At 42.9% G+C, this 21,124-nt stretch overlaps 2 protein-coding genes and 1 long non-coding RNA gene across 3 annotated transcripts; all 3 read left to right on the plus strand.

Moving 5' to 3' along the window:
• Positions 1 to 211: 211 nt before the first annotated feature.
• Positions 212 to 2,594, plus strand: LOC103016648 (alpha-catulin-like). The gene is given in 3 exon segments (XM_028163345.2): positions 212 to 641; positions 644 to 1,888; positions 1,891 to 2,594. Coding segments are annotated over 3 exon segments (2,304 nt in total). The 3' UTR covers positions 2,520 to 2,594.
• A 2,973-nt stretch (positions 2,595 to 5,567) lies between these two features.
• S1PR1 (sphingosine-1-phosphate receptor 1) lies at positions 5,568 to 11,134 on the plus strand. Its single transcript, XM_007169512.2, has 3 exons — positions 5,568 to 6,498; positions 6,593 to 6,813; positions 8,465 to 11,134. Exon 3 carries the CDS (start codon positions 8,627 to 8,629, stop codon positions 9,773 to 9,775), a length of 1,149 nt encoding a protein of 382 aa, XP_007169574.1. The 5' UTR covers positions 5,568 to 6,498; positions 6,593 to 6,813; positions 8,465 to 8,626; the 3' UTR covers positions 9,776 to 11,134.
• Positions 11,135 to 16,203: 5,069 nt separating this feature from the next.
• Positions 16,204 to 20,674, plus strand: LOC102999207 (uncharacterized). Its single transcript, XR_449933.2, has 3 exons — positions 16,204 to 16,335; positions 17,281 to 17,471; positions 20,155 to 20,674. It is a non-coding gene; the product is annotated as an uncharacterized LOC102999207 (long non-coding RNA).
• Positions 20,675 to 21,124: the final 450 nt, after the last annotated feature.

Here is a 21,124-nt window from a genome sequence, read left to right on the forward strand (position 1 = left end):
TGCAGCCATAAATAAATAAAGAAAGAAAAAAGAAAAGGAACACCAGTAAGATTTCAAAGTGGTTGGGAGGACTAGAGGGTCAGGGAGCTTCGGAGGACTGATGCTCTTCCCTGCGAGTTTTCTACTGTTTGATTTTTTTAAACCATATGCATGTATTAATTTTATTAAAAATAATTTTATTTTACAATCAAAAAGGAACGTGAATGGTAAGATGGAAAGTGAGATAATAAAAGCAATGAAGGCGGAGCGCAGGCAGCCGGGCTGGCGGCGGGTCCGCAGCGGTGCGACGTCCGGGCTCCGCGACGGGCTGAGGGCCACGGCCGCCTCTCCGGGCCCGGCCGGCGGTGCCGCCGCCGGGGCAGTGCACGGCTCCGGCCCGTTTGGCCTCGCCTTCGACTCCGGACTCGAGATCAAAACTCGCTCGGTGGAGCAGACGCTGCTCCCACTGGTTTCTCAGATCACCACACTTATTAATCATAAAGATAATACCAAAAAGTCTGATAAAACTCTGCAAGCAATTCAGCGTGTAGGACAAGCCGTCAACTTGGCAGTTGGAAGATTTGTTAAAGTAGGGGAAGCTATAGCCAATGAAAACTGGGACTTGAAAGAAGAAATAAATATTGCCTGTACTGAAGCTAAACAGCAGGAAAAACAATTGCTGCACTTACAGATATGAGCAGCTTGAATCGTCCAGAATCTGATGGCCAGATCACAATTTTTACAGATAAAACAGGAGTTATAAAGGTTGCAAGATTACTTCTTTCTTCAGTGACAAAAGTGTTATTGCTGGCAGACCGAGCAGTCATGAAGCAGATAATAAGGTCAAGAAATAAGGTTCTTGCAACTATGGAAAGACTGGAGAAAGTGAACAGCTTTCAAGAGTTTGTCCAAATAGTCAGTCAGTTTGGAAATGAAATGGTGGAGTTTGCACATCTTACTGGAGATAGACAAAATGATTTGAAAGATGAAAAGAAAAAGGCAAAAATGGCAGCAGCTAGGAAAGTTCTTGAAAAGTGTACAATGATGCTTCTCACAGCTTCAAAGACGTGTCTCAGGCATCCCAACTGTAAATCAGCCCATAAAAACAAAGAAGGAGTATTTGACAGAATGAAAGTGGCGTTGGATAAGGTAATTGAAATTGTGACGGAATGCAAACCAAATGGAGAGACTGACATTTCATCTATCAGTATTTTTACTGGAATTAAGGAATTCAAGATGAATATTGAAACTCTTCGGGAGAATCTTTATTTTCAGTCAAAAGAGACTCTCTCTGCGATGCTGGACGCCCTCTTGGAGCGCACAGAGGACTTTACTGATTGTGCCTATACCAGCCACGAGCACAGGGAACGCATCTTGGGACTGTCAGCTCAGGCCAGGATGGAACTGCAGCAGTTAATTTCTGTGTGGATTGAAGCTCAAAGCAAGAAAACAAAGAGCATCGATGAAGAACTGGAACTCGCTGTATTGAAAATCAGCCACAGCCTCAATGAACTTAAGAAAGAACTTCATAGTACAGCAGCTCAGCTGGCAGCAGATCTGGTAAAATACCACGCTGATCATGTGGTTCTCAAAGCATTAAAACTTACTGGAGTAGAAGGAAATTTAGAAGGTTTGGCTGAATATGCCTGCAAACTCTCTGAACAGAAAGAGCGGCTTGTTGAGACCTGTCGATTGTTGAGACATGTGTCTGGGACAGAACCTCTTGAAATAACCTGTATACATGCAGAGGAGACATTTCAGGTGACTGGCCAGCAGATAATTTCTGCTGCTGAAACTTTGACTTTGCATCCATCTAGTAAAATTGCTAAAGAAAATCTAGATGTATTCTGTGAAGCCTGGGAATCCCAAATTAGTGACATGTTAACACTGCTGAGAGAAATCAATGATGTATTGAAGGAAGACGAGGAGAGAAGTATGGCTACCTTTCACTTCCAAAGCCAATGAAGAATAACGCAAACCTGAAATCATTAAAGCCAGACAAGCCTGACTCTGAGGAGCAAGCCAAGATAGCAAAGCGTGGACTCAAGCTGGGTTTGCTCACCTCTGATGCCAACTGTGAGATTGAGAAGTGGGAGGATCAGGAGGATGAGATTGTTCGATACGGACGGAACATGTCCAGTATGGCCTATTCTCTGTATTTATTTACTAGGGGAGAGGGACCAATAAAAACTTCCCAGGATTTAATTCATCAACTAGAGGTTTTTGTTGAAGATGGTTTGAAGCTTGCTTCAAGTGTGCAAGCTTTCTCAAAACACCTGAAAGATGATGATAAGCTTATGCTTCTCCTGGAAATAAACAAGCTTGTTCCTCTATGCCACCAGCTCCAGGCAGTAACTAAGACACCTTTGCAGAATCAAGTGTTTCTAAAGGTTGATAAGAGTATTACAAAGACAAGATGCATAATGGCTACTTTGGTCCAACTTCTCTCACTTTGCTATAAACTGCTGAAGAAGCTTCAAATGGAAAACAACAGATGGGTCTCAGTTACAAATAAAGATTCTGTGGATGGTAAAACTTGAGAAGCTTTTGAGGTCAGATCTCTGGAACACCATGTGGCAAAGCTGACATTTTTAGAAAGCAAATGATCCTTTATATTTCAGAAACTGAACAATTTTGTAAAGAAAACAAACTGAAATCTTGCTTTATTTTCTGATCATGAAACCGACTGTGAAGCTTTCTGACAACTAATAAATGCCATGGTAGTTGCTATAAAAAAAAAAGCAATGAATATAATAGAGTTAAAGATAGAGGTGGTGGGAGAGTGAAGCATTTACCATAATACTTTAAAAAAATGTATATATATTTATTTATTTATTTATTTTGTTTCATGGGGTTTTAGTTGCCACAGGTGGGCCCCTTTGTTGCAACAGGTGGGCTCCTTAGTTGCAGCTCACGGGTTCCTTAGTTGCAGCATGTATGTGGGATCTAGTTACCTAACCAGGGATCGAACCCATGCCCCCTGCATTCGGAGTGTGGAGTCTTATCCACTGTGCCACCAGGGAAGTCCCTTACTGTAATACTCTTTACACACATGAAGCTCTTTAATCCTCCCAGTGACTGAAAGAAATATCAGTATACCATTTTAGAGATGAAGAAGCTGAGGCCCCAGGAAGTTAAAGGAACTTGCCCAAAGTCACACAGCTAGGAACTGGCAGAATTAAGGCTGAACCCAAGTCTGTCTGGTTCCAAAGCTCAATCATGTTCCATTACATAGTTTTGAATGTTGGCAAACAAGAGAAGAGAGAGATCCTGGGACCTAGTATGAGGGGAAGACAGTGAGTTTTTGGTAGAGGAAACACATAAATATTAAGGTAAGTTTCAAGTGAAGAGTCATCAGAGGGAAAGAACTGAAAATACAAAAGAGAGAAAGAATAATTGTCTTAGAAAATTTGGGGGAAGCAGCATGGTGATACAGGCAAGAGAAGGAGCAGAGCTGTGGGAAGGAGGTTAGGGTGGGTGAAGTTATTATGAAGCTGGAATTTATAAGTGGTGATACTCTTTTCTCCATGAAGTCAAAGGCTAGTTATTCTCCTATGAACAAATGAGTAAGGAGAGAGTTGGATCTTTACAGGGTACTAGGGAGAGGAGAGGGAGTTCGAAAGTGAATGGAGCCTTTAGGAAAGAGAGTAGGGTTGCCAGATTTAGTGAACAAAAATACAGCTCACTCAGTTAAATCTGAATTGCAGATTAAAACGACAATTTTTTCAGTATATGTCCCAAATATTGCATGGTATTTTATCCGGCAGCCCTTAAAGAGAGACACTAAATCATGCATAAAGAACAGCAAAGCTGCTTTGAAATCAGAAATTTGGAATGGATCAACCTCAATGTGATGGGCATCAGATGGTAACCTCAGCATGCCAGGAAGTAAGGGAGGAACACTGGACTTGCAGCAGAAAGGAAGCTGGGCTAACAGCTTTTTGAGGATGCAGTTCTTGGGGGGTTCTCATGAGAGTAATGGGAAGAGACATGTGTAGGAACCAGAGACTCGAAACTGGCAGGGAAGTCATTGTGGCAAATCACTTTGCTTACTTTCTAATTTTGCCTGAGTGGTCATCTATATTTTATATCTCATAGCTGTGCACTAAGGATGAATATTGCTAAGTAATCATCTGCAAAGTGTTTGAGCTCTTCTAAATGTTGAATCAATATTGAATGTTGTCCTCACCAACATTATTCACCAGAAAAGGACTGACTTCCCTCACACAATTCTTTGACATCGTTGAGGTTTATCGCGGTGGTTTAGAGCAGCAGTTAAGAATCTGCAGCTTGGGCTTCCCTGGTGGCGCAGTGGTTGAGAATCTGCCTGCTAATGCAGGGAACACAGGTTCGAGCCCTGGTCTGGGAAGATCCCACATGCCGTGTAGCAACTGGGCCCGTGAGCCACAGCTACTGAGCCTGCGCGTCTGGAGCCTGTGCTCCGCAACAAGAGAGGCCGCGATAATGAGAGGCCCGCGCACCGCGATGAAGAGTGGTCCCCACTTGCCGCAATTAGAGAAAGCCCTCGCACAGAAACGAAGACCCAACACAGCCATACATAAATAAGTAAATAAATAAAAAAATTAAAAAAAAAAAAAAAAAAGAATCTGCAGCTTGTCTACGGTCAAAGCCCACGCTAACCAAGTTGCTTAATATGTTTGGGACTCAGTTGCCTTGTTTGTAGAATTAGGATATTAACAGTACCTAACCTGCAGGGTCATGGTAAGGATTAAATGTGTTAATATGTGTAACACTTGCATAGTCAGGATAGAAGTGGTTTTAAAGGACTTCATTTGTCAAACCGGTGTATACATACAGAACACCTTAACTGTTTACTGAAGGCATTTGACGTGGCATCTGCAGTATTTGAGTTTTGGAACCTAGCTCAACCACCCATTAGCTGGGACATCTAGTGGCTTAAACTGCCTGACGTTTCCTTCATCAACAAAATGACCAACAATGTTTGCTTCATAGAGTAGTAGTGTTAAATTAGATAATCTACCACATGCCTGATATAGTCTGGGTGTGCAATTTACTTTAATTCCTTTCCCTTTAAAGAACTCATAAATTAGTGGATGAGGTGAAGTTTGCCAAGTCCACACATTTTGTTGTGCTGAGTAGACACAACATATCTTCCCTTTTAAGTGAAATACATTCTCAGACCCAATCAAAGTCTATTCTAGAGTATAGAGGACAGTTATCTTAGTTTCTATGTCGTTCGCACTTACTGTTGTTAAATTTGTGGGTGTGTGCTGGGTGCAAGGCTGCTGATGAGAGCTTTCGGGCAACTGTGCATTAACTGTCATTTGATTTTTTTCCTTTGCAAAGTCGTAAGATCCCAGAAGCCAGGAGTCTGTTGTTTACTCATTCAGCCTCCTTCTGAGTCATTCAGGTACAGGGTGTGTCTGTACTGTGTTAATTGAAACTGCACAACGGAGAAGTTTTGCGTTCACATCTGCCAGGATGGGAAGCCAGTGCGACCAGGAACTGGGTGGAAACCAACTTTGCAGCAGGAGGGCCGTCACAAGTGCCCTCATTTTATCATTTAGGCGGAGCTGACCAAGGCCGCCTCACAGTCTCACGTTCTGAAGTAGCATCCAAGGGAAAGGAAAGAGTGGGCGAGTTGTGAGCACTGAGGCTTGGGGACCTCTCAAGTAGAGAGGGAGAGAAGCGCGCTGGCCCCGAGCTGGGCAGCTGCAGGCCCTAGGCTGATCGGGCCGGCAGCTCTTCCCCTTTGGAAATTCCTGAGCTGCCCAAGCTGTTTAAGTCTCTCGGGCCCCGGCAGCTGCCCACCTCCTCAAAGACCTCACCACTGGCAAGAATCTAGGGCACAAGGCCTGATTTTGCGCCCAGTTGAGTGAGGGGAACCCCCGCCCAACACCTCGCCCGGAGCTGGCCCATTTCACTGCGCGCCCCGAGAAAGCCACTTTCTGCCCCTCAGACCGCAAGTTTCGAGGCAGCAGCGGGATGGGGGTGAGAGATGGAGGCGGGCAGAAGTGGAGGAACCTCCCGGGCCATTCTCCCTCCCAGGCTGCTCGCCTCCTCCATACCTCTGGCAGCCCCTTCCCAGCCTCTCCTCCCCCAGAACGCGGCCGGGACTCGCGGGGTCGCGGCGCCTGTTTCCCCTGCCTCCGCAGACGCGGCCGGGGCCGGAGAGGAGGGCGGAGCCCGGCCACAATCACCGGACTCCAATCCGACAAGGGCTGCGGGGCTGGGGGACCAGAGAGATGCACTACAGACGCCAGGCCGTCCTCTGTCCCTTAAGACTTTTCTGGAGAAAAGCTTCCAACAGCTCTTCGCCTCCCCCCCTTTTCTAAGGCGCGGGAGAACTGTCTCCACCGCCCGGGAGCGGCGGATTGCAGGGCGAGGGCCGAGATTTATACATTAAGAGTCCTGGGGGCACCAGGCTCCACCCCTTTTCTGGGTTTTTTTTTTTTTTTTTCCCCTTTTTTTGGTTGCCTGTGGGGAAGGAGGGGTTCTTTTTGTGTGTGTGTTTCTGCCGCAGATCGTTCCCGGACGGTGAGTCTCAGCAGCACTGATCCTGAGGTCCCCAGCCGCGGGCGGAGGGCGTGGGGGGTTTGAGGCACTCACTCCTCCCTGTCTCTTCCTAAAGAAGCCACTCAGCCTCAGCGGGGCGCTCGGCGACTTCAGCTGACCGGTCGGCCGGGCCGCGGCGAGCGCGCTGGCCATTGGAGTGCGCGGCTGCGGAGGGAGGGGACCCCGACTCGAGTAAGTTGAGAACGCGGCGCGCTCAGTCGGGGGCAGCAGCAAGATGCCGAGCGCGCCGTGCAGACCCGGAGCTCCCCGAACGCAGCTTCGTCCAGCCTGAGCCAGGTAGGGTGTGCGCGTGGAGGAGCATCGAGGCGGGAGGTCTTCAGAGGCAGAAACAAACATTTTAAACCGGAATGAAGCAAAACGAACACTTTTAAAACATCTGTCTCTGGGTGCTGAAAACAAGCATCTCTGGGCTACTAAGGAGACCAACCGGATCGGATTGTTCTTGGCGCACTTGTGACTTAAAAAGTTTGGAAAAGGGTTAAGTTCCCATTGTAGAACCGTCTGGGGCTGGGGGATAGCGGAAGCTGTGGTGGGTCGGAGGAGAGGCGCTTATTCTGGGAAATCCTATAGACAAAGACTGGGGGAGGTGGGGTAAGGGCTTAAACTTGCACTGCGAGAGAGCAGGGTGTGGAATTAGATGAGGGAAACGCGGAGCTACTGGGCGCGAGCTGCCTCTGCTGTCCTGGGAATTGCTGGAATTGCTGTCGCCTCGATGACTCCACTTTTATCGCATTTGCTACGTTACCTTGAAACATTTAAACAACTCTCGGGTAGACTTCTGATCACCAGTGCCACGTTTCATTCCCCCCACACTTTCTAGTTCTATGAGAGGAGGCAACGTATTGGGGAAGAGCAGTGAATAAAACTGCCCGCGCTAGCTTAGCAACGCACCGGCAGACTTCTGCTTGTGTGAGTTTCTGGAGAGTAATTTGGCATTTGGAATTTGGAATGCAGTGGCATGTATTTTTATAATTTGTAGTTTAACGTCTCTTTTTGTGTGCGCGTTTTGGCTATATCCACAGTAACTAAAAATACTCCTTTTGCAATCAACGAATGTACGAAACTTCTGGGATTTATTGCAATAGCTTATGAATGATTTTCACTGAGTACCTTTATATTTTCTTGCACTGGCTTGCAAGAAAAAAAAAAAAGAAGAAGAAGAAAGAAAAGGCTGTTGCTTCACGGAGGCGCTAAGCTTTCCTGTTTACCGCAAGGCCAGGGCGGGCTTGGCTGCCCACACCATGCTGCGCCTTTGGACCCCAAGCACACCTGCTCCTAGAGAGTTATTAATAGAGCCCAAAAAGTGACTTACGCTGTCAAATGGTTTTCGTGCAAACCTAATTTCTTGCATGGCAATTAGGAGGTGGTTTTAGCTGGGTGGTGGTGGAGGGCAGAGGTGTGCGTCTCCGCCCTCACATTGGCGGTTGAGGCTCTTCGAAGGAGCGACCAGGAGCTGGTGGTGAGCCCGCCGCTGAGCGGGTGAACGCTTCAGAGACTCTTTCGGCTGCGGCTGGAAACCTTGTGGGGTGGGAGCAGCGTTGGGCGGGGGTGAGGGGGGGGGTTGAGGAGGCAAGAGTGGGAATAAATGGGGTTCACTTCTCCAGTTTTCCCATTTCCATTTGACTGGATGTAACCCTAGGGAGCGATTTTCGTCTTGTCGAGTCGGAGTTTTGAGTTTGGGTACATTTTTGTTTTTTTCTCCCTTTCTTCCCCTTCTTCCTTTTTTTTTTTTTTTTTTTTCTTTGCAAGAAATGAGAGTTTGATTTTTTTGTTTGTTTGTTTTTTAATCCTTGTTCCTGCACTCTCCCCAAGTTTCTTTAAAACAAATCAGCACCAAGAAAACTGGAGCAATACCTTCGCTAGAATGAATTACGCCAGTGTGCTGTGGTTTTTCCCCTGACTCTCTCCTCTTTGTGATTTGTTTAAGGCTGCGGTTTCTGAGGCCCTCTCCAGCCACGGAAAAGCTACACAAAAAGCCTGGATCTCTCTCGCTCAACCACCCCCGCTGCCAGTGAAGGCTCTCTCCGCCTCGCCCTCTAGCGTTCATCTGGAGAAGTACCGCCCCGGGCTCCTGGGGACAGTGCGCATCATGGGGTCCACCAACATCCCGCTGGTCAAGGCCCTCCGCAGCTCTGTCTCCGACTATGTCAACTACGACATCATCGTCCGGCATTATAACTACACGGGAAAGCTGAATATCGGCGCGGACAAGGAAAACGGCATTAAACTGATCTCAGTGGTGTTCATTCTCATCTGCTGCTTTATCATCCTAGAGAACATCTTTGTTTTGCTGACCATTTGGAAAACCAAGAAGTTCCACCGACCCATGTACTATTTTATTGGCAACCTCGCCCTCTCAGACCTGTTGGCAGGAGTGGCCTATACGGCCAACCTGCTTCTGTCTGGGGCCACCACCTACAAGCTAACCCCTGCCCAGTGGTTTCTGCGGGAAGGGAGTATGTTTGTGGCCCTGTCTGCCTCCGTGTTCAGCCTCCTGGCCATCGCCATTGAGCGCTATATCACCATGCTGAAGATGAAACTCCACAATGGGAGCAACAGGTTCCGCTCCTTCCTGCTCATCAGTGCCTGCTGGGTTATCTCCCTCATCCTGGGGGGCCTGCCCATCATGGGCTGGAACTGCATCAGCGCGCTGCCCAGCTGCTCCACAGTGCTGCCGCTCTACCACAAGCACTATATCCTCTTCTGCACCACGGTCTTCACTCTGCTCCTACTCTCCATCGTCATCCTGTACTGCAGGATCTACTCCTTGGTCAGGACTCGGAGCCGCCGTCTGACTTTCCGCAAGAACATTTCGAAGGCCAGCCGCAGCTCTGAGAAGTCGCTGGCGCTGCTTAAGACCGTGATTATCGTCCTGGGCGTCTTCATCGCCTGCTGGGCGCCCCTCTTCATCCTGCTCCTGCTGGACGTGGGCTGCAAGGTGAAGACCTGCGACATCCTCTTCAGAACGGAGTACTTCCTGGTGTTGGCTGTGCTCAACTCTGGCACCAACCCCATCATTTACACTTTGTCCAACAAGGAGATGCGTCGGGCCTTCGTCCGGATCATGTCCTGCTGCAAGTGCCCCAGCGGAGACTCCGCCGGCAAATTCACACGACCCATCATCGCCGGCATGGAATTCAGCCGCAGTAAGTCAGACAACTCCTCCCACCCTCAGAAGGATGATGGGGATAACCCAGAGACCATTATGTCTTCTGGAAACGTCAACTCTTCTTCCTAAAAGTGAAAACTGCTGACCCATGGGGAGCTTGCATGGTTGCCCACCACCCCAGTATTTGTTTGGAAAAAAAAACTCTGTGCCTCCACTGCTGCCAGGCAGGAGCTGTCGCAAGCCAGAGGGAGGGAGGGGAAGCGTAAGAACAGCCTGGAGGTGCCTGGTGTTGGTGGGTAGACTTAGTTCCTGTGAACAATGCACTGGGAAGGGTGGAGATCAGGTCCTCGCCTGGAATCTATTTCCTCCCCTCGCTGGAGCTTTGATTTTGCACTGAGCCAAAGGTCTAGCATTGTCAAGCTCCTGAAGGGTTCATCTGGCCCCTCCTCAAAGACTAATGTCCCCGTGTGAAAGCGTCTCTGTCGGGAGCTTTGAGGAGATGTTTTCTTTCACTTTAGTTTCCAGCCCAAGTGAGTGTGTGCACTTCTGCTTTGCTAGGTATGCTCTGCATATCCTACCCTCCCTTCTCCTTCACACCCCTCCTCAGAATTCCTTTACTTTATATTTTAACTACCTGGCATTCAGAGTTGAGAGTGTGGCACGGTCCATTTCTTGATGATGTGTAGCAGGTAGGCTATGTCCAGCAGGTAGACTGTGGTGGAGATGGTTTGGAGATGTAAAGCAATTTCACTTGCTGAAGCCAAAGTTTCCACGTAAGCTGGATGAGTGTTTTTGAATTTAGTTGCAGTCACTTTAAAAAAAAAAAAAACTTTGCAATGAAATGTATTACAGTATCATATCCATCATGGCTGAAATCTGCATGAGGAAGTCCCAATTTATATAAATGACATCAGCCAGGATCCTTAGTGTCATAGGAGAAACAAACAAGCAAAACAAGGTGAAAACTGACTGGAGGGTGACTTTGTAAACCAAGAAAGATTTCTTAATGAATTTGTCTAACAAATACAGCATCTGTCTTTGGCACTTTTGTTGATGTTTCTTTCGGAGTGTTGTGTGAATCATTTCAACCAACAGGATGGCTGTATTTTGTTGTGTTAAAAGTACTTTTTTAATAATTTTTGAATGTATTTGTTTCAACATTTTATTGGATTTTCCTAACCTGTGTTAACACCATTGAATGTGTATTTCTTCAGAAAATACCATCCTCTTGTGCCCTTAAAGCATTACTTTAACTGATAGGGAACATAAGAAGTTTTTCAGTACATTAAATAGTTAATTGAAGATGTGTATAAATGTCACAAAGAATAAAAATATATTGGTGTCTGTTTAGTGTGGTTTCCAGTGCAATTAAACTGAGAAATGTCTTTTTTTTAAAAAATAGTATTTAATAGGTTTCTGACAATGTGGATCATTTTGCACATAGCTTTATCAACTTTTAAACATTAATAAACTGATTTTTTTTAAAGATTCCGTTGTGAAGAGCATTTTTAAAAAAATAATTATTAAGACATTCTATTTGACTATGTGCCTCTTTAGAATCAGTTAAAGGCAAATTTCTGTTATTCTTTAGAGGATTTTACCCTGATAAACTAGGGTGTGAAAAAAGAATGTGGTTTGTTTAGAAACCACTCTTTTTTTTTCAGGAAGAGAAACTTCAATAAGTTAACATTGAAGAGTAGTAAAGAATGAGATGAAAACCACCAGCTTCTAAATACCACATTGGCAAGTAAATGTAATTGTTTGAGTTTTAAATGACATTCAAGCCAAACTAAATTAAGTACAATAATTCTGTCTTAAAACATGAGTTTTAAATGAAATAATGTACAACAATGTGGTTGTAAATCAAAGTTAAATTATGACACTCACTGGTCAGTTCACACCCATCTCTAGAAGCTTACATTCTTGGCTTGCCATCAACATACTGGGGAAGTGGGGATATGGCTGTGGGAGATTATATTAAATTACTTAATTCTTTCAGGACATTGTTTTGGCTTCTCCCAGTCTACCCGCTGAACAATATAAAACTACACATTAGCAACAAAGTAACAAGTTGTAGAATGTTGGCTGAATAGCATACATCTTTTATCTGAAAATTTTTGATTCATAGTATCTGAAAGCTTTAACATCCCTAGTCAATTTCTCCAACTATAAAATGGCAAGCCTCACAGAATTTTTAATTCTTGTTTTGATATTATCATCTTCACTGGGGATTACATCGAAGTATTTTGGTGTGTTTGCCTCTTCAGTGCTATTGTTAACTTTCAGAATTTGTGCTTTCAAGTGTCATTGAATATGCACAGGACACAGTTGGGACACGAAGATAAACCTCACCTAATAGAGTAGATGTCATTTCTGGGTAAAGTTAACTGTGGGAAACAGAAGCATGTTCACTAAGGAAACCTTAGGTCACAACCTCCAGTTTCCTGAAGGAAATGCCAAAAATGCTCCGAAGACAAAAGACTGGAAACAAACTGGAATGTCTCTATCCATCTGTCTGCTGAGGCGGAAGGAATGAGTTCATGTTACACTCACTTCCTAGACCTTTCGTTACAGAATCAAGCATAATGGAAAAGCGTGTCCATTTTGTGTTTCTATGGAAGATAAAGTGGTTGTAGTCTTGGACTTATCTTTGTAAGCACAGCAGTGACTCACACGATGTGGGGAAGAATGAGGTGGGACAGCTGACCTTGGGGGGGACTGGGGAGCTCATCAGTGATAAGGGAGCACAGCCTCGCTTGCCTACCTGTGAGCACATTATCCAATGATTAAATGTGTTTTCTTCCTGGAAATTCCAGACAGCACATTTCATTCCAAGACAACTGGACAGTCATGGACTGTGGTTTCCCTGGGTAGATGCGGGTCAGAGCCCTAGATCTGGCCAAGAGCAATGGCTAAGATGAAGGAATCCTTGGCCGTATCCCAACATGAGTATCTGGTTTTAATTCAGTATATTTTGAGAATTGAGGATGAAAAAAAAAAAAAAGCCCTCAGTACCTATGTGTTTATACTAAAATAAACTCCCTAAAGTTTTGATTAAAAAAGATGTAGAATGCCACAGAGCAACTAAACTTGTGCACCACAACTACTGAGCCTGCACTCTAGAGCCCACGAAGCACAACTACTGAGCCCGTGGGCCACAACTACTGAAGCCCTCGTGCCTAGAGCCTGTGCTCTGCAACAAGAGAAGCCACCACAATGAGAAGCCCCCGTGCAGCAATGAAGACCCAATGCAGCCATAAATTAATTAATTAATTAATTAATTAATTAAAAATTTTAAAAGATGTAGAGCTTTTTTTAAGAGGAGGAAAACAGACAACCAGAGCAATACTTTATGGCTTATAAATATTCAGGAAAATTACAAAATGACATCAAATAATACTTTCTTCCCAACAACATTAAATGTGATTATAATTGTCAGAGCATTCAAATAAAAATCTTATACAAGACAACGCTTGTTCTTCCTTTTTAGTCTCTTAATAAGTAGAAAAAATTAATTCTTTAAAAAAGTTGATTTAGTGATATTATAAATTCAAAAATGTACAGGAATAGGAGTTTTGCATTCATGCTAATTAGATACTTTATTTTATTTTAGTAATATCAGTAGTATCAGCACTACAGTTGTGATTTATGGCATCTTCAATTTTTTCCCAATGTAAAAAGACATAAAGATTTTAATGGTTCTTACTTTCAAATTGGATTAATTTCTCCTCTGGACATGAGCTATGTTAAATATATGTCTGGTCCAATACTCTTTATAGTACTTTTAACCTTGACTATAGTTTTTGCATGATTTTGACCATTCATGCCTCCATTCAATATATCAATATATCACCTGTCAGGTTTTCTAGGCAACTACAAATGAACTCTTTCTGGGAGCTACTACTCTGAAATAGCACCTTCAGAAAGATGATGGACTATGTTGGGGAAATCCTACAAAGTGAGGACTTGAATTTCAAGTAATTCTGAATATTAAAAATCCCTTTTTCAACTGAGAAGGGATAATACTTGAGTGACACATTAAAAAAAATTCTACCTACAGAACTGTTAAAGATTTGATTCTGTAAATAGCCACTGGCTTAAAATTAATCTCTAATTAGGAACCATTATTTATCCACAGTATTTGCAATAATGAGTTTCTATAATCTCAGTATAATGCTCAGTTATTCTTTTTTTTTTTTTTTTTTAATGTTGGTTGCTCCATTCTCATCTGGAATGATGTTTCCTGCGGACACCTAACTAATTAGATCAAATTAGATTGATCTCATTTGTTTTCTAACAAATGAGATCAACCTAGATTTGTCTATGCTTTCTCAAAATTTGTTTTAAAGTTCTTGAGGGAGGAATCACAAATAACCAAAAGAAACCTTTATAGGGACTATTATTCTTTCCCCGTGGACACAAGTTCTTGATGATGAGAAATCATAATAAATTGCATAATTTCCTCCAACTTTCCTTCCTGCTTTTTTGATGTGTGCTTGGTCACAAGGAAAGGAACTCAAAATACATTTCTATATACACCATTGCCTTCACTGCCATCCTAACTGAAACTACAGACTACCCAAGCAAGCAAGGCTTTTTTGAATAGGTGAAAGTCTTTAGATTGTCTATAGAGAAAAATAATTTTTAACCAGTGGTCAAAAGAGCTAGGAAGGGGCTTCCCTGGTGGCGCAGTGGTTGAGAATCTGCCTGCTAATGCAGGGGACACGGGTTCGAGCCCTGGTCTGGGAAGATCCCACATGCCACGGAGCAGCTGGGCCCGTGAGCCACAATTGCTGAGCCTGCGCGTCTGGAGCCTGTGCCCCGCGACGGGAGGGGCCGCGATAGAGAAAGGCCCGCGCACCGCGATGAAGGGCGGTCCCCGCACCGCGATGAAGAGTGGCCCCCGCTTGCCGCAACTGGAGAAAGCCCTCGCACGAACCGAAGACCCAACACAGCCAAAAATAAATAAAATAAATAAATAAATAAATAAGAAAATCCTTTAAAAAAAAAAAAAAAAGAGCTAGGAAGGATAAGAGGAAGATAACACTGAGAGAGGGTTAGGGTTAGACCTGCATTTAATTCAGTCTTTTCACAATCCTTGACAAGAGCCAGGACCTAGAGCAAATTTGGTTCATGTTGAAGATATCTCCCTGAATACCTCCTATCTCTTACTCCTGCTTTCTGCTCAGATTCTTCAGACTCTCAAGAAGTTTTTCCCATGCTCTCTTTGAGGACTGAAGGATTAAAAATCAGCTTTGGATCTGGATATAGTCATTAGCAAAAGCCAAGTATAAACTGCAGATTTGAAAGAACAGGAATTGCTACATTTGTTTTATTGAAGCACCAGCATGTGCCCATCCAGCTTCTGTGTTAATTAATAATGGATAAACACACTGTAGTAAGCTCATAGAATGGAATATTATTCAGCAATTTAAAAAGGAACTGCTACTGTTACTTGCAACAATCAGCGTAAATCTCAAAACCATTACGTTGAGCCAAAGAAGCCAGCCACAAAAGGGAACATACTGCATGATTCCATTTATGTGAAATTTAAGAATAGACAAAACTAATCTATGGAGATAGAAGTCATCAGAATAGTGGTTGCCTGGGGGAGGAGGATAAACTGAAAAGGAACATGAAGGAGCTTTCTAGGTTGTTAACAATGTTCCCTATCTTAATTTTTTAAGGTGTTTGTTACTCAGTGTATGCATTTGTCTAAACTTATCCAACCATATTCTTAAGACCTGTGAAATTAAAAAAAAAAAAAAAAGATTCAATATGGTAAACTTCTACTTCTGAGTATGAGGGCTATATGGGACTTTGTGAAATTACAGAACAAGTTTTCAGAGTTCAGTAGAATGTGGCAAAAGCCCCAGAGTGTTCCATAGAAGGGACACATGCTCTTTTATTATTCTCCTAAGCCCCAGAACCAAAACATTAAAATGCTAAATAACTGTGACCTGATGATATATCTTTGCTTCTATAGGATGAAAATTTGGCCAGGTATTGGTATTTGTAATCTCTGAAGAATTTCCATGTCTTGAAAGAGTCTAGGGTTATAATTGAAATTCTCACAATGAAAGTTTATTAACAAATTTCAGTCTTAGGTGTATATGGTGCCTTGTAAATCACCTAATGAAGAATGGACTTTTACACACTGGCAAGGGTACTGAAACGTATTAGTATTGGTGACACAAACTGGAGTGTGCCAAACCACCTGACCAAACAGATAAAAGGTATTCAGTCACATAATTACACTTGTCTCAGTGTAAGATCTGCATTGTTAGAAGTAGTAGGCAGAGACACAAAAGAAATGGATGATAAGCTCATGCTTGCTCTCTGTCCCTCTCTCTCTCTCTCTCATACATTCTTTTTTTAATATTCTTTTCCATTATGGTTTATCTCAGGATATTGAATATAGTACCCTGTGCTATACAATAGGACCTAGTTGTTTATCCATTAAGCTCATGCTTTTGAGGGCTTTATAAGCTGTTGCAGCTAGATAGCTTGTTGGCCTGTGCTCAGCCCTGTTTAAGGATTCCTTCCTTCAGCCAGCTCTAGGAGTGGCCGGGCAGAGGTGAAGTGCTTCAGGTGCTGCGGTGGTCTTGGGACAGGCTGATTTGATACAAGGAGGAATGGGAACCGGAAAGAAGAGACATCGCTTCCAGTGTTGACCGGAATGGGGAAAGGTAGATAATTGCTTACCTACTTCCCTAGAGCTCTAATCCTATTATTGCTCCACTTTTCTGCTGCTTTGTTGAAACCAGGGCAAAAAGAACAACCCCAGAGGAAGCACTGATGTGGCTCGTGCTTCCTGCTCCCACCCCTCCTAATGGGTGCACCCACCCATGCACCCATCCCTTCAACAAGAATGCTTGCCCTCGGCTGTGTGCCATGGATACCAGGCGAACGATAAACAAGGTCCCTGCCTTCATAGAGCTTATAGGATCCATTCCACCAGCTCTAGTGCTTCAATGGCTCCTTCTGTTTGGGGCCCAGGAAGCCTGATACAGCAAGAAACAGTGCTTCTTTCCAAGAGTTTGTCCAATGTTGTACACTTCCCGGAATATATTCACTTCTCAAGCAGTGTAAAATAATTTCACTTAATAAATATGATCCACGTTGGCAGCTTTTAATCTTTGGCTTTTATTTAACCAATATCTCTAAATGACTTAAAGTTAAATAATGGTGAATTAACTTTTTAGATTCGGAATGAAGTCCTTTATGGTATTGGACTCTGTGGTAAATATCAGTATTGGTTTTCAATTTTTTTCTTCCAGTTTTACTGAGATATAATTGACATACGGCACTGTATAAATTTAAGGTGTACAACATAATGATTTGACTCACATACATCATGAAATGATTACCACAATAAGTTTAGTGACCATCCATCATCTTGTATAGATACAAAATTAAAGAAACAGAAAAAAAATGTCCTTGTGATGAGAGCTCTCAGGACCCACTCCCTTCACAACTTTCATATGTAACATACAGCAGAGTTCATTATACCTATCATGTTGTAACTTACATCCCTTGTATTTGGTTTTTCAAGTTGTCCTAGGCCCCGTGTGAAATCAAAGCATTCAACTTTTTAGTTTATATCTCATTTCACTTTGTGCTTTTCTCTCTAGAGCACTGCTGTGAACTCTGTTGGGTGGAGCCACTTGGGTGAAATGGGCAAATGAAGTCTGCATTTGAATAAGTCTTAGGCGGTGTCCTTATTTAACCTGGATGCAAAAAAAAGGAGACAAAAATGCGCAACTCAAGAAGAAACATGACACACATCCTTCATTATTAACATCATGAAAAAACTCATCTAAAGGTGAGCAATCACAAATCCTCTGGAGGACCAGAGAAAGAAGCCTAGGTAGGTCTTTTGTGTGTTGTATGTTTCAGTGACTTCTGATGCCAGGGAGTTGGAACTAGATCCCAAGCAGCCCAAGGACTCTGCATCGTAGTCTTACATAACAATTGCACTGAACCTGCCAATAGCTCAGATGCCCACTCACCATGACCAGATCCACCCCTCAAAGGTCTACTGGTGGGAGGGCTGGGTGGTTTCATTCTTTGGTATAAAGGAAAGCATACTTCTTTCTAATTTCAGGGTTTCTTTTATGCCTATCTAGACACTTCAGGGAAAAACAAATTTAAGTCACCAGAAAGTTATGTTCTAAAATAAGAGAAGACTTGTGCTAAATCACCTCGAAAGGCATTAACTAGCATATGCCTGGAGATTCTTCACTCACCAAGCTTCTGCAGATTTTTGCGGCACCAGAAATAGTGGTTAGGTCTCACATGCTGTTCTGCTTCAGCTAGCTTCAGTGGCCACCTGCAGAAGTAGTTTTTGGTTTCTCTTCCTTGTCTAGATGCTGGTCAGGGCAGCATTTAGAAAAACATGGATTTTCATATTCCCATTCACACATGCAAAGTGAATTAGGGTATTAAAGAATTACCTACATTATTCAATATATAAAATCCTTTGCCTCAATTATCTAAATATTTTATGTCAATACTTTCCCCAGCTGAATTATTATACTATCATAAGCACCATAGTAGGAGTTGCAAAATTACAGGGAATTTAGAAGACATACCCACAAGGACCTCCTAATTTAAAGGGGAAAAATGACCCCTATAACAACACAGTTTGAAAAGCAGTTTTATATACATTACCTCATTTTATATATTCATTGTATTAGTTTTTCTTTTAAAACTTATGCTTATAGAGAGCTTTTTTTTTTCATAATCAGTTATTTTTGAATTGTGGCCCTACGTAGCAAAAGTTGAAATGGGTTGAAGTAATTTAAACATCTGTAAGTGATATGTGCCAAATAGATTTCCATCCTCTGCTCACTTTCTAGAACATTCAATACAAGCAGTTTAGTTACTGAACTTGTTAAAGTAAAGAGCTATCTGGATGACACTATCTTTCCCTTAAAGAGGTACTCTAGGAACAGGGGTTGTGCTAAAGTGTATGTGGCCTACAAGATAAGGAGACTTGGATTTCTGGGATTGTTTATTTGGTATCTTTCTTTACTCATCTGGGCTTTCTATGAGATCTGTAAAAAGGCCATTGTTATTCTCACAAATTCTAGGCTAAATACTGATCAAGGCACTAGAGTACAAATTTGAAGTGTGTGTTAATACTGAACACACCTAGCAGCTAATTGCTAGCAGTGTGGGATCTTGGATGCCTAAATACACATCAGATTTCCACTAGAGGGAAAATAATTTGTTCAACCTTCTGTCTTTTCAAAAAAGGAGTGAATTAACTAATTCCTCCCTAAAGTAAAAATTTAGAATGTATTAATTCAACACAATGTTCCAACGTTGGAAACCTAAAGTACTTTAAAATTAAGGAATGGACAGTTACTTTCCCTTGTGTGTTTTTTTTTTTTTTTTTAACTTTGGGTTTATTTATTTATTTTATTTATGGCTGTGTTGGGTCTTCGTTTCTGTGCGAGGGCTTTCTCTAGTTGCGGCAAGTGGGGGCCACTCTTCATCGCGGTGCGCGGGCCTCTCACTATCGCGGCCTCCCTTGTTGCGGAGCACAAGCCCCAGATGCGCAGGCTCAGTAGTTGTGGCTCACGGGCCTAGTTGCTCCGCGGCATGTGGGATCTTCCCAGACCAGGGCTCGAACCCGTGTCCCCTGCATTGGCAGGCAGATTCTCAACCACTGCGCCACCAGGGAAGCCCTTCCCTTGTGTTTTAAAATAGATTTTCTTGATTTATAGAAAGGTGGCTTTTTGGAAGTGCTATATGATTTTATCAGAGTCTTAAAGAAAATTATTTACACATAATTTTTGCCTAATGGATAGAATAAGCCTATGGAGAATTTGGAGGAATTAAATAAACACTGGAAAAAAAAAAAAAAGCACAGAAGAGATGAGTTTCACTGAAAAACCACAAAATGATTGAATGTTGATTCCTTCCCTGGTGAGGACAGTTTTCAGGCCACCAAAACTGCCTTGTGTCATGTCAGGGTTGAGTCTGGCACCGCGTGTGATATTATTAGGTGGTTTGCAGAATTTTGATTCATACGAAATTGTGTGCCTGTGTTACCACAGTAAGTTTACTTTAGACTTTGCATTTCATTATCAATTAAGACTGCACTGGTAACTGGCAGGAAACGTCCATTTGGAGCAAAGTGATCGGAACATTTTCTCTTTGTTGAAAGCACTTTAACTTCCTCCCTACTTCCATTTAAATCTATCTGAAGGAAAAAGAGCAATTTGTATTCCATACAAAAGAAGTCTTAAACATCAGGGATTACTATAGTTTCTTTGCATTATAAACTCTCTACATTCTTTATATGTCATTCCATGAACTATTCTGTAATTTAGAGGAAATCCACAGCACTAACTCTTACTTTAGAGGCTGTAACCCACTGCCTAAAGCAAATAAAAGATAGCAGCGTCGTTTCCCTTGCTGAATTCTTTTTTCAGTAAACTTAAGGAGGGGTATAAATTGAGGGCTTAACTTTGTTTCCTGTATTTTTGAACCGGCAGGGTATCCCTGGGATTGATGGCTGCCTACTTGAATAATCTCTTCGATGAATACTATTCACATCTCATGGCTCTCACTAGGAAGCACTAGCAGCCCAGCACAGAGTTCTGCTTTCACTTAACTTGTAAGAGAGTGAAGAGGCCTTGCCAAGGTTCAGAAAAGGATAACAAAGCATAAGCTCTTTAATGGGGTGTAATAACATAAAAGTCTAAGTGCACCGAAGCCCTTTCCCACAAGCAAGACCTGATTGCGGGGCTGGCATTCGGGCTGACGACGACCATCACACATGGGGAAACAGCACTACGGAGAAACAAAAGTAATTCCACTGAAATGAGCCAAGTATGGGCTTTGGGGAAAATAAGGATCTGCCTGTTAAGCTTTGCTAAGATCAGGATCTCTGTGATTTATAGTATTTTCCATGGAACTGGGTTTATTTTTATGGAAGAAAATTGTAGGATCTAGAAAACATTTAGTTTAGTGAAGCCCTGTTTGAATTCTTTAAGCAAGCTGAAATACTCTTTTATATGGTGAAATGCCTCCATATATTCGCTGGCTAATTAACATGATATCTTATAAAATGACATTTTATATACCATGCATGGCAGAGCAGAGCGGTCGAAACGCAATAATAATGCTAAAACAGTATTTCTGGCCTGGCCTTCATTCTTTGTCAGTGTTGTAAGGACTTCCAGGCCTGCTTGTCAGCTCTGAGCTAGCCAGCCTCCTTCCATCATTTGGTTTTCAGGGGTCCCTAGCACAGGGGTCTTGTTAGATCAGCTTTATGATTAGATGCCAGAGTAGCCACTTAGATCCAGAGGTGGTTGCCTTCTGGCAGTTGAGGGGCCTTCAGAAGGTTTCCTATTCTATTTAGATCTTCGAGTCAGTGGTTGCCCTCAAATGCCTCTGGGAACCAGGCAGAGAACTTATTGGAGTGAAGTGAGTCAGGTAGGATTGTGACGAACTTGAGAGGAA

This window comes from Balaenoptera acutorostrata, chromosome 1 (genome assembly GCF_949987535.1).
Source record: "Balaenoptera acutorostrata chromosome 1, mBalAcu1.1, whole genome shotgun sequence".
In the NCBI taxonomy this organism is placed as follows: domain Eukaryota; kingdom Metazoa; phylum Chordata; class Mammalia; order Artiodactyla; family Balaenopteridae; genus Balaenoptera; species Balaenoptera acutorostrata.